Source organism: Chaetomium tenue (genome assembly GCF_020726465.1).
Source record: "Chaetomium tenue strain MPI-SDFR-AT-0079 chromosome Unknown F5144scaffold_4, whole genome shotgun sequence".
NCBI classification, from domain to species: domain Eukaryota; kingdom Fungi; phylum Ascomycota; class Sordariomycetes; order Sordariales; family Chaetomiaceae; genus Chaetomium; species Chaetomium tenue.
Genome location: NW_027117332.1, coordinates 816,602 through 828,308, shown reverse-complemented (window position 1 = coordinate 828,308; position 11,707 = coordinate 816,602). Strand labels below are relative to the sequence as shown.

General features: G+C 55.8%; 4 protein-coding genes across 4 annotated transcripts; 2 read left to right on the top strand and 2 right to left on the bottom strand.

The window, feature by feature from the left end:
- Positions 1-209: 209 nt before the first annotated feature.
- On the top strand, positions 210-3,011 carry F5144DRAFT_532236 (uncharacterized protein). Its single transcript, XM_066786961.1, has 4 exons — positions 210-987; positions 1,384-2,038; positions 2,101-2,661; positions 2,730-3,011. Exons 1-4 carry the CDS (start codon positions 445-447, stop codon positions 2,942-2,944), a joined length of 1,974 nt encoding a protein of 657 aa, XP_066642629.1. The 5' UTR covers positions 210-444; the 3' UTR covers positions 2,945-3,011.
- A 9-nt stretch (positions 3,012-3,020) lies between these two features.
- On the bottom strand, positions 3,021-4,364 carry F5144DRAFT_620575 (uncharacterized protein). The gene is made up of 2 exons (XM_066792027.1): positions 4,082-4,364; positions 3,021-4,000 (listed from the first exon to the last, which is right to left on the bottom strand). The coding sequence occupies exons 1-2, from the start codon at positions 4,287-4,289 to the stop codon at positions 3,168-3,170; spliced, it is 1,041 nt and encodes a 346-aa protein (XP_066642628.1). The 5' UTR covers positions 4,290-4,364; the 3' UTR covers positions 3,021-3,167.
- Positions 4,365-6,593: 2,229 nt separating this feature from the next.
- Positions 6,594-9,479, bottom strand: F5144DRAFT_571274 (tRNA synthetases class I, catalytic domain-containing protein). The gene is made up of 6 exons (XM_066788823.1): positions 8,765-9,479; positions 8,515-8,705; positions 8,304-8,464; positions 8,144-8,255; positions 7,114-8,096; positions 6,594-7,064 (listed from the first exon to the last, which is right to left on the bottom strand). Exons 1-6 carry the CDS (start codon positions 9,199-9,201, stop codon positions 6,984-6,986), a joined length of 1,965 nt encoding a protein of 654 aa, XP_066642627.1. The 5' UTR covers positions 9,202-9,479; the 3' UTR covers positions 6,594-6,983.
- Positions 9,480-10,379: 900 nt separating this feature from the next.
- On the top strand, positions 10,380-11,705 carry F5144DRAFT_220364 (uncharacterized protein). The gene is made up of 2 exons (XM_066783131.1): positions 10,380-11,161; positions 11,237-11,705. The coding sequence occupies exons 1-2, from the start codon at positions 10,503-10,505 to the stop codon at positions 11,424-11,426; spliced, it is 849 nt and encodes a 282-aa protein (XP_066642626.1). The 5' UTR covers positions 10,380-10,502; the 3' UTR covers positions 11,427-11,705.
- The last annotated feature ends 2 nt before the right edge of the window (positions 11,706-11,707 follow it).

Genomic DNA, 11,707 nt, shown 5'->3' with positions numbered 1-11,707 from the left:
TCACATTCGGGAGTCTACCGTGTCGGCCGTAGCCCGGTCGTTGGCATAAGGCTCATCTTACATGCATACCGCGCCGTGTAAAGCCGATGCAACCTTAATTATCAAACACGGACGGGTAGTCAATAGTGCTGATCCTTCAGAACTACCCAATGTAAATCGATGGGACGCGGGTGCCGTGTTCACGCTTGGCGAACTTCCAGCTTTGATGTGTTGCTACATCACCGGACACCACCGGCTTCACCTTTTGGCTAGTCCTGCACGTATCCATGTCACAGTACGAGGGTTGCTAGATAGCTAGGATCTAGTTGATTATAAATTCCCTTGTGCGCTTTGTCCTTCATTCCCTGTGCCTCTGAACCACCAGCCATCCTCTCTAGAAGACTAGAACAGAAGACGCTAGCTCTCCTGAACTCATTCCAAACTTTGAAGCTATTCTCAGCTAAGATGCGTTCTTCTCTCGCCAACCTTGTCCCGTTCGCCCTCCTGGGCAGCGCCATGGCTGCCCCTGGCTCCCTCCCAGCCTCGGCTAAGGGCCTGTCGCCGCGCACCTGCTACGAGACAGAGACAGCCGCCCAGCTCTGCTACACGGCCCCTGACAACATCCCGCAGGATGTGCTGGTTGAGGACGTCCAGTTCATCGCGTCCTATCTCCGGTCGTACGGCGCGCAGATCCGGACGGGCCGCCTCTTCAACATGGCGGCCGCCGACGCGCCCGACTGCGGCGAGTGGCTCGTGTATGCGCACGGCACAGCGCAGGCCTTTGCCAAGCACATCGACAACACGGTCAACACCAGCGTGCTCTTTGCCGACATTGCCACCACCATTGACGGCGGGCCCAACGCCAACGCCACCCAGCAGGCGGGCTCCCTCATCGGGTGCGGCACCGACGGCGGCTCCCAGGGGGTGCTTGTGAATACTGCCAACCCGACCTACTCGGGCTCGACCTACCCTGCTGGTTATGTCACGGACGGCATCATCATCAAGATTGTGGCTTCGGGGGTGTAGGATTTGGGTCCTCGCAAGGAACCCCCTGATTTTGGAGGCCGGAGATAGATACTTCACATAGTCGAACGAGCATATGATCTCTGTTGTCTGCCAAGCCCTCATCCCGTTCAGCATAATCCTTGTCACTCCTTCTTGTAACTAGCTCGTGATAAGTACCTCCCTAACGCTCGGACTTTGTGTTCTATCCGGTCACAGTTCATTGTCCAATAAAATGGCATGAATCATATCATTCCCCCGTGTAACTTGCATTATATTGATACCGGGCTACAGGGTGGGATTCCCCTGGCATTAAACAATAGGTGGGTGGTACAAAGCTTTGTAGACATGCATGTAAGCTGACCACCCTCCCGAATCACACGCTGCCCCCTGAACAGGAAGGTCCAAATTTGGTCTGGGGTTGCAGTTCCCACGGCCATTTTGCCGGTCCCTTTCGGGGATGACTTCACTCAATATCACATTCGGTTCCGCCGGAGGGAGCGCGGTCTGTCTCGCGTGGTCAGCAGGTCATCAACAGATGAGGATCGTGTGATTCGTGTTGGTCCAGGCAGTCAAGCCGATCGCGCTGCCACGGACACGGCTACGGCCTACCCTCCCTCCTTTTTCGTTCTTCGTCTGGTCCCCGTTCCCCGTCTCGTCCCCTCGTTCCCCGTCCTAGAGCCATCGACGCCGACAGCAGCTAAGCTAAGGCTGCCTCTGGGCTCTTACAGAATGGCAAAACCCTCTTTCCTTCTGAGCTTGATTGCGAGCTTCCTTTCTTTCTTTTCATGTGTCATCGCAGTGGACATCCCTGATATCTTTACTCTTGAACCCAACCTTAGTGATGATGATGGCGGCTGCGATTCCCGAGCGGATGCGTTGGACCTGTGGCTCACGGAAGCTAGTTACAGTATTGATACGGCCTTGGTTGCCATTGACGCCTATCGTCAAGACGTGCGAGTTCGAAGGTCAATCTCGGTAATCTTTGGCATTAGAAATGCAGGACCAAACGTGCGGGAAGGGACACCCACCTGGGATGCTATCCAAGCCATCAGAGGTACGTGATGACCGCTCTGCAAGGTTTCTTTTCTTCTTGTTCACGCTGATGATACCACCAAGACTATATCGAGCATGTCGGAAACTTTTTCAACAACAACCCTCTGTATAACAGGGACAACTACAAGCTCTTTTGTCACAGCACCTTTCTGTCTGAGCACCAACCGGACTGGCCAGCATTGGATTATCGAGGCGTCGAAATCCAGGACCAAAACCAGCAAGACATTCTCATTAGGGATGTTCCCCTTTACCAACAGGAACTCGCCAAGGACCCGGATAACAAGCCATGGTGGGCCGGCGAGCTGACCAGCCTCAAGGGATACTTCTTCTCGGAATACGGCGGTAACTACTGCTACACCGATGACCTCGGCGTCACGGCGGACATTGAGCCGCTCGTACAAGGCGCCAACGGCCAGGCCCAGACAGGCAGCGTTGTAACGACAATGATTATCTGCCCCCACAGCTTTGACGGAAGCCCGCGGCCAGACAACTACCGCGACGCCAACAACCAGATCGCTGTGGGTACAAACCTTGCCGACGTCGTTCCCAAGAGCGCGACCCTCCTTCACGAGGCCTTTCACGCCATCCATGGGGGTATTTTCCTAGCCGGTGACGACGAGGAATGTGGGTAGCCCGCAATCATGCCCCAACTAGATGATATTGGTATGCTGACTCGGAATGGGACTGGGTAGATCGCATCGCCACGTGCCTCGATATGGCAAACACAGACCGTGATTCGGCAATGATAAACCCCGAGAACTACGTCTTCTTCATCGCTCACATGTATCACCTGTTTGGAGAGGCCGATGGCCAGGAGCCGTGGTCCATCAACACGAGGTGGGACTTTGAACTCAATGGTGCTGGACAGAATCGGATTTTTGGGGCCATTGTAACTCCACAGGGGTGATGAGGAATAGAAGCAGTCTAGCGGATATGCTCAATAGCGATCATGAAAATGCAAGTTCCGTGTCTTGACATGTTAAGCACACCCCGACACTTAAGCCCAAACTGAGCAGAAAAGTAATATTCAAAGGGATATACAACTCTGCGTCCTAACCATTGAAACCAACACACCAGAAATTAAGCCTGCTCAAACCAGTGCCATGGAGCTAGACCCTGTTCACGACTCATCACGACCTCTCACCAGCCTCGGGCTTGGAGCGATGACCCTCCAAAAACTCCCCCATCCGCCTCTCCAACTCCCTCTCATACTCCGGATCCTCCGGGTCAAACTCCGGCTCCGGCGGAAAAAACCGCGGCACCTCCCTCACATCCCACCGCTCCTGCACCCACGCCGTCGCCGGCGGCATGACCCTCTCCACCGCCCTCGCCCACGACTCCCTCGCCAGCGGATCCGTCGCCACCTCCCTCTCCTTTTCCACCGCCGCCTCATACTCCTCCACCCCCCCATGACGCGGCGACCACAAAAAGAAATGACAAAAAACCGCCCGCCCCGTACCCTGGCCCCCACCCACCCCCTGATGATCACCCCCCTCCCCCGCCGGCCGCCCAAACCGCTCCCACACCCACCCATCCTCGCCCACCAGCCAATACCACACATGCGTGCCCTTCTGCCAGAAATAGCGCGTGGTGATGAGGCGCTCGGCGCCGGCCGGGCAGAAGGTGTTGAGCGCGGTGAGCTGGTCCTGCCAGAGGGCGTATTTGTCGTCGATGGGGTGGGGGACGAGGAAGGTGGTCAGAGTGACGAGCCCGGAGGCTTCGGAGGTGGCGGCTTCGGTGGCGTGTTGGAGGATTTGGAAGCGGGATGGGGGTGGTGGGGGTGGTGGTTGTGAGGGGGGGGAGGTGGTGTCGAGGGTTAGGTGGTTGAGGGCGGGGATGGGTGAGATGGGGGGTTGGGGGTTGTTGTTGTTGTTGTCAGCGTGCTGCGAGGGGAGGTTATCTAGGAAGGCGGCGCAGGCGGGAGAGGATTGGAATGACAGAAAGTCATCTAGCGTGCGCCATCCTGTGTAAGGAGTTAGTATATGAAGCCAGGTATGTAAGGTATGACACCCGCTGCAGATGCAGCTTAAGACTGAACACCCACGAATGATATAGGCTGCCTGCTCGGGATTGTCGACCATTCTCCCTAGTGAAAGTTTCCCACAGCCTTCCACATCCGTAAGGGGGCCAGCATGGACGTCATCATGGTCCACGGCCCAGGCCGGCCACTCCTGCTCCCGAGGTAGATAAAACCGTGTCCATGTGATGAACGGTTTATAAGTGCGCCTCGCCGTTTGCTTAGTGCGAGCCATGGTGCGGGAAGGAGGTAAATGGGGATGGATGTGATTTTGTCTGGGCTTGGACGGGTGTCAGAAAGTGGCAAAAAAGACGTTGTCAAATGGGAGTAAGCAACTACACTTTATAGCAGGATACCGATCCAGCTGGTCTGGTCACACACAACCAAGAACGGGTTCACGGGCCGCCTATGCCGCCTTCTGCTTGACAGAGGTACCAATCCGGCACTTACACAATGGGTCATCCTATGCCTATCTCAATGGGTCTTTTGGTTGCGATAGCATTCACTGATTTATTAAGATGGAAGTTCACTTGAAGCCAACAAGATCAAAATTTGAGCGAGGGTCTCGTAGGGGTTAAATTGTTTGGATCGAGTATAAGTCTGGCAGAGCCCCTTTCGTTATAGTAGACATCGTCCCTTCTCAAGTTAGCTAGGTACCCTAGTTTGTATCTTTGGGTATTAATTAACCTGGGAATTTAATCTGCCCTCTTATTTTCTAAACCCCATTAAAACTTTTATTCAAGCCCACACCATCCTGGCAGAGCCCGAACCTGCGTTGCAGTACATGTAAGATAGCAACCTGAGTTTCCACAACTATCCCATCACCTCTCAGAAATCGCTTTGCAAGGACAGCGTTTGAACAATTTACCGCATATGTGGCTATCCCATGTCTCGATTCGAATCCCATTGTCTGCCGTTCCCCGACATCTTCCATCCCTTCCCACCAACTTCCATCTGCCCCGTTGCCTCCCATCCCGCCCCGTTACTATTAAACATCCTGTGGGTTCACAACCAGCTTTATCGATGAACCGCGGCGACGGAAGACAATAGCGAACCGGTTTGGCGGTTGGCGGTGAGGAAGAGAAGAAATTTTACTGCAAGGTTTGCGACACATCTCGCGCTGGGGGCGACATGAAGCAGAGGGTCCACGAGACCACGACCACGGAAAGCCGGCCAGACACCATCGGAAAGTCAAAGAGCAGCCCAACCCCAGGTCTTTCTTCTGCAAGCTGTGCGATCTCGGTTATCACAACAAGACCAACCTCACTCAAGAACCGAGAGGCTTGGGTGTGCTTTTGTTGAGTTGAGCAGACGCAATGCCCACAATCCCAAGGGCTTCAAGGCCCCAGCGTAAACCATACCACCCTACCGCGTCCACTATTTCTACTACTTCAACCAGCGTTCCGAGTACCCCGGCTCACACAACCCACACACCACCGTCACCAACCCCGACCGATATGATCCCACCTCAGCAGGGTACCTAAGAACAAAACTCCACGCCCCTCCGTCCTCCCAATCCACCCTCCTCCCTCCTCCCTCCTCCCTCAACCACCCCAACCCCTCCTCCCCACCCCCCCAAGTCCCGACCCCCAACCGTAACCCAAACCCAACCCTCCCCTCCCCTCATCCAAAAGCCACCGCACCTCTCTCCTCTCTCTCTCCCTCCTTTCCCTCTCCCTCTCCCTTTCCCTCCCCCCCTCCCACTCATCCACCCACCCCTCCCTGTCCGTGTACAATGCATACCGCGCCGCACACCGGCAGGCGTGTCTCTCACAGGCGCGGCAGCGCGGCCGGCGGGGGAGAGCTGGAGATGGGCGGGTTGAGGATAATAGTGGGGAGGGGAAGAGGGAGGGGAATGTGCGTTCGTGGTGGTAAATGGTGGTGTCGTGTGTTCTGGTTCGGGTGCGGGTTCTGGGGCTGAGGCTGGGGCTGAGGCTGGGGATGGGGCCGGTTGTGGTTGGGTAGTATGAGGAGTAGTAGTACGGGGTGGTGGTGGTGGTGGTGGTTGCCGGGGGGTAGTTGTTGATGTTGTAGATGGAGCCGGTTAGGGGGTACGCGGGGGAGTGCCGGGGGTGGTAGTGGTGGTGGCACGAGGTGCTGCCGCAGTAGCAGGTGATGTGGATGTAGTCCGGGGTGGTGTGGCGGCGGCGGTGGTGGGGGGTGCGGAAGGACCAAGGGTGCGGTTGGTTTATGGTTATGGAGCACATTGTTGGCTGCGCGGGCGGTTGACTGGTGGTTGTGGGTGGTTAGTTTGTGAACATGATAAGGGGAACTTGGGGAGTTCTCTTCATCTACACACCTTGATCAAGTAATTTGAGTTGGTGTTGGATATGGTATCGGTGCTGAAGTTGTACGAAGGATGATATCAAGCCCAGAAAGAGAATTTGGGAAGAAAGGAGGCCCTGGGAGAAGAGTAGGAGCCGAATCTTAAATAATAGCAAATGTCAGAGCCTCAATCCCCGGGTGACAAACACCACCGCCTGTGCTTCGCGACACTGCCTAACGTCCAGTGCCAACCGCATGAAGCACCAAACGACATCACATGGATCGGCTTGCCCAGTAGCAATCAGTCACCGGGAACCGGGTATCCGGGTCTGGTAACCCAGAGTGGGAACGCGAGCAAGGTGAGACGGCAAGACGTGTAACACTCAGCCTCCTGACGGCCACGAACAACGCACGAGCACCAGGGAGACAAGGCCAAACGGACTGATGCCTATTCTGTGTTGCGACGAGGCATAATGGCCCCGTTGAGATTAGGAGGATGGGTGGAATCCCTCGTCATACTACGCCCACAGTACCCACAGACGTGCAACGCCGATAACATCATTTCAGGAGGGGCTAGAGCCATAATCACGCCCAGGCATTTTGTAGGACAACATTTCATGATTCGTGATGGGCTTACATCGCTATCAAGCACACCATTCCACACTCAGCTCTTCTCCTTGTCCTCCTTCAGCGAGACTATGCGGTTAAGCACAATCTTGTCATCTGTGCTATCCGAGTCCACGGCCTATAAAAAGGTTAGCATAATCCCACTTATCAGACAGCACCAAACTCACAAAGTATGCCACACGCATCCCCTGGAAGCGCACCGACTCCGGGCCGCCCTTGCCGAGCTTGTCCTCGCCAGCAGCCTCGGGCCAGGGCGCCCGTGCCTTGATCTCGTCGAAGCCCGACTCGATCACGGCATTCGGGTAGACCACCTCGCTCTCGGGGTTGAGGTCGCTGAGGAACCCGCCTTCGGCAGCCGCCGGGTTCTCCGACTTGAACAGGGGGTTATAGAGGCGCACCTCGCACTTGCGGGACCCCGAACCTTCGCCCGCGGGAACCCACTGGATGAATGTCTTGGGCTTCTTGGTCTCGCAGTCAAAGACAGCGCGAATCTCAGTGACCTGGCCCGTCGCCTCGTCTTTTGTGAAGCTCGTCGCCTTGATGGGGAACGGCGCCTGGAGCAGACCGACCGACTTCCCGGGAGCTAGACGGAAGTAGTCCTTGCTATCGACCTCGCGGAAGTCAGATCGGTCAATGTAGACGGTCTTGGTGAACTTGATCTTGTGCTCGCCCATGGCGGGGTTCTTTGGTGAGAATGGCGCCGTGAGCTCGGTCCCTTCAAACTCATCAGCATCCTCGATTACGACGGGCACCGGGTCGAGGACAAGCATCAGCCTCGGCACCGTCCGCTCGAGGTAGCGCCGGATGGTCTGATCAAATCGAGAGGCCTGAATGATGCTGTTGGTCGTGGTAACGCCGAGCTCGTTGACGAACTCGAGGATGGCGCCTGGAGGTACACCTTTCCGGCGGACTGCAATCAGCGTGGAGAGACGCGGGTCATCCCACCCCCGTACAATCTTCTTGTCCACCAGCTCTTTCAGCTTGCGCTTGGACATGAGGGCACCCGAGAGGCTGAGGCGGCCGTATTCTCGCTGCATGGGCTGGAACTCCACGAGCTCTTTGTTTAGCCACTCGTAGGACGTCCTGCTAAGGAAGAATTCGACTGTGCAGAGCGAGTGCGTGATGCCCTCGAAGCTATCGCACAAGCAGTCTATCGGAGTCAGCAACTGGAATAAGACTAGGTGGAAGTCTACTAACGGGTAAAGTCGTATGAGGGGTAGATCTTCCATTTCGACCCTGTCCTGTGATGGGGCTTGTCCAGCACGCGGTAAGCGGCAAGATCCCACATCTGCGGGTTGCCATCGGTGATCTGGGCCTGTTAGTCTGGAACGTCTGACTGGTGTTGCCGATAACATACGTCCTGTTTCATGCGCAAGAATGCTTCCCTTGGCTTGTATTTCCCGTCACGCATGTCGCGGAACTTCTGGAGGTTTTCGTCGACTGACTGCTCGGCGTGCTTGCACCGATAGCGCGGGCTCGTCCCCTTCTCACCACCGCGCTGCAGCTTGATTTCCTCGTCTACGGCCATTAGTATCGCGAGACACATGAGTCCTAGGGACACCACATACCCCCGCAATGACAGACGTAAGCCTTGTCGAGTGTAATGAGCTTTTCGGCCAACTCGTAAAGCTTATCAAAGTTGTCACTCGAGTACGTGATCTTGTAGGGCTCGAACCCGAGCCAGCGTACCATCTCCTCGATGGCTGTGAAGTACACTTCTTCTTCGGCCTCGGGATTGGTGTCGTCGAACCTCAAGTAGCTGTAATCACGGCTAGGGTCAGCCCGAGTCTCGATGGCTCACTCCATACGACTACATACCATTTGCCTCCGTGATATCGCGCGAAGCCAAAGTTGACGGCAATGGCCTTGGCGTGGCCAATATGAAGGAAGCCATTAGGCTCAGGCGGGAATCGCGTGAAGACATCCTTTTCGGGCCGTTCGTTGTAAACGTCGTTGAGGAAGCCCTGCTTGAACATGGCGTCGGTGTCGATAGGAGCCTCCTCTGCCTTCTCCTTTGGCTTCTTCGGCGCAGCAGCAGCCTGGGCTGCCTTGGGCGCGCCAGCCGCATCCTTTGCATCTTTATTCTTATCCTTGATCGCCTTCTTTGCGCGCTTCGCCAGCCGCTTCTTCAGCTCTCCCTTGGAAACCCACTCGCCCGTCTCCTCGTCGAGCTGGAGCTTTGCGCCGTTGTCTGCCGGCGCATCGCCGAGCTGCAGTTTAGCAGTGGCATCTGCGACAGCGTCCGCCATGATCATGCAATTAATTGGTCGTTCCGGCGATCGATCGGGGATGGTCGCTTCGGGTTCTTGGTCGCGTACACAATGTTATTCGGAGGTTAAATATCGTTTATCGGCTGTCGAGTTCGGAGGCTGCAGCAGAGTTAAAATGAAGTGAGGGTGTTTCCCTTCCCCTACTACGTGCACTTTAACCTCGAGTTATATTGGCATGGGGTGACTCGATAGCTGTTCTCTGTCTGACACGGCTCCGGTGAGTCAACCCTTGAAACTGTTCCTGTTGGGCCTGACAAAATTACCTATTTGGAGGGGTGGAGGGGCATCGTAAAGGAGGGGCAGGCCCACGCGACAATGACAGGGGTTCGATCAATGCGTCAGATAAGATAAGCTCTCTGATGGGGGGCACTTTCTAGCCATAAAAAGCCGAACTTGAACGAAAGTAGGAAAAAGAAAAGGAGAGAAGGAAAAGAAACAAAGGAAAAATATCAACCACAAGATGGAAGAGTAAAGCCAAAAGTAAATAGAACAATAACGGGCCATTTTATCTTTAGGATCGCTTTCGTTTCGCTCCTATGATCGATATCTGGACATGAAGTTTGACCTTTTTTGTCCATGGGGTGAGGGGTAATTAGCTGAGTGGTGACGGCATTGCTGGGCTGCAACGGATCAATTCCATCCAAACACAACGGCGAGGAAAACGATGACTTTCCTTTCGTTCCTATAGTCAAAGGTTTCGTCGGCATCTACATTTGGAATACGCCTTTTTCCCTATGGGGTCCCAGGGTAGCCAGGCCATTCTCGCAGCACTCGCTGATCTCAAGACCCAGGTAACCAGAATCGAAAATACCCAGCGCAGGACTGATAATTTCCGGAGGCTCTCTGTCAATTCTCGCGCCCATCTTCTTCCTCTTTATGATCTTGGAACCGGACTTGAGATTCCGAATTGCCCTACAACTATTCGGTATATATCGCGGCTTTCCAGCGCAGAGGCCACTCGGATTCTCAACGCGCTGCAAGTGGCTGTGCCGGTTGGTCTGGCGGCACAAAGAGCAGCTGTTCGGGAACGATTCTGCTAAATCATTGACCGTCCCAACTTCATTCAATACCGTAAGTGTGGCAGCTCCACTTTCCATGTGTCTCTTCGTCGTCATAAATTTAATCTGCCGAATGCTTCCTATATATACCGGGCTCACTGACATTATTTGTACCATATTTTCCTCCAGAACTTCCAACGCCGCCCCGAATTAACAACCAACCAACATCGACCCCAACACCACCAACACATCAACCCATCCGCAATCACCAACCTAACCACCTCCACCATGGCGCCCCTCACCCCCTCCTCCATCCCCTCCCTCTCCCTCCTCTACAAACTCCGCAAACTCACCCCCGCCCCCGCGAGCACCACCCTCCCGCCCACCCTCCTCGGCCCCAACACCGGCACCCTCCTCCCCCCGCCCTCCAAAACCCTCAACGACCGCGTGGCCCTCATCCGCGGCGACATCACGCAGCTCGCGGTCGACGCGATCGTCAACGCAGCCAACCGCTCGCTCCTCGGCGGCGGCGGCGTCGACGAGGCCATCCACCGCGCCGCGGGGCCCCAGCTCTACCTCGAGTGCCGCGGCCTGGGCGGCTGCGCGACCGGGTCCGCCAAGATGACGGCGGCCTACAACCTACCGTGCCAGCGCGTCATTCATGCGGTTGGGCCGGTGTATAATTCGTTTGATCACGAGGGGTCGGAGCGGGGGTTGACGGGGTGCTATACGCGGAGCTTGGAGCTGGCGGTGGAAGGGGGGTGTCGCACGGTGGCGTTTAGCGCGATTAGTACGGGGGTGTATGGGTATCCGAGCCGGGAGGCGGCGCCGGCGGCGCTGAGCGCGATTAGGAAGTTTTTGGTGGGGCCGGAGGGGGGGAAGATTGACAAGGTGGTGGTGGTGACGTTTGAGAGGAAGGATGTGGAGGCGTATAATGAGTTTTTGCCGTAAGTGACCCCGGGCTTTTCCCTACCTTCATGATAGCCGTCTTGTGACGGGTACTGACATTGTTGCATCAATAGGCTCTACTTCCCGCCCGTTCCCGAAGACCAGGCCACGACCGACCGCGAGAAGGAGACGAGCGAGACCGAAGCCAAGCTCACGGCCGAGGCAGAAGCGGTCGCCAACGAGCTGCCCAGCGCCCCGACGTCTGACCCCTACGATGTCGGCCATGCCGGCAAGAAGCAGAAGCACAAGCAAATGGAGGATTGATGATAAGGTGGCTGTGCAGGGATAGGCTGGGGAAAACCGGCACTTGTGTTTTCATGGCGTTCGGGATGGTACCAGATCGGAAGGGGGATAAACCGGGTAGGGTGGAGTTGGTCTTGGTAATCCGTGGCAATTCCACGGCGGGATAGGCGTCTTGACTTTGCTCCCGAGGTAGTCATGAATAGACTACTCTTCATCTTCTGGCCAAGCCATGGCCTAGCTCAATCAGGTGGCGTGCCCTAAAAGCATAATGACTTGTCAACCCAACAGGGATGGAACCGCAC

Bases quoted from the DNA above. Each gene is read 5' to 3' on its own strand.
- F5144DRAFT_532236 (XM_066786961.1), top strand. From the start codon at position 445: ATGCGTTCTTCTCTCGCCAACCTTGTCCCGTTCGCCCTCCTGGGCAGC. The intron at 988-1,383 runs GTGGCTTCGGGG...CTGAACAGGAAG, and splicing joins ACGGCATCATCATCAAGATT to GTCCAAATTTGGTCTGGGGT. The intron at 2,039-2,100 runs GTACGTGATGAC...GATACCACCAAG, and splicing joins TGCTATCCAAGCCATCAGAG to ACTATATCGAGCATGTCGGA.
- F5144DRAFT_620575 (XM_066792027.1), bottom strand. From the start codon at position 4,289: ATGGCTCGCACTAAGCAAACGGCGAGGCGCACTTATAAACCGTTCATC. The intron at 4,001-4,081 runs GTGGGTGTTCAG...CTCCTTACACAG, and splicing joins GCAGGCAGCCTATATCATTC to GATGGCGCACGCTAGATGAC.
- F5144DRAFT_571274 (XM_066788823.1), bottom strand. From the start codon at position 9,201: ATGATCATGGCGGACGCTGTCGCAGATGCCACTGCTAAACTGCAGCTC. The intron at 8,706-8,764 runs GTATGTAGTCGT...CCGTGATTACAG, and splicing joins CGATATCACGGAGGCAAATG to CTACTTGAGGTTCGACGACA. The intron at 8,256-8,303 runs GTATGTTATCGG...TAACAGGCCCAG, and splicing joins TCTTGCGCATGAAACAGGAC to ATCACCGATGGCAACCCGCA.
- F5144DRAFT_220364 (XM_066783131.1), top strand. From the start codon at position 10,503: ATGGCGCCCCTCACCCCCTCCTCCATCCCCTCCCTCTCCCTCCTCTAC. The intron at 11,162-11,236 runs GTAAGTGACCCC...TTGCATCAATAG, and splicing joins GCGTATAATGAGTTTTTGCC to GCTCTACTTCCCGCCCGTTC.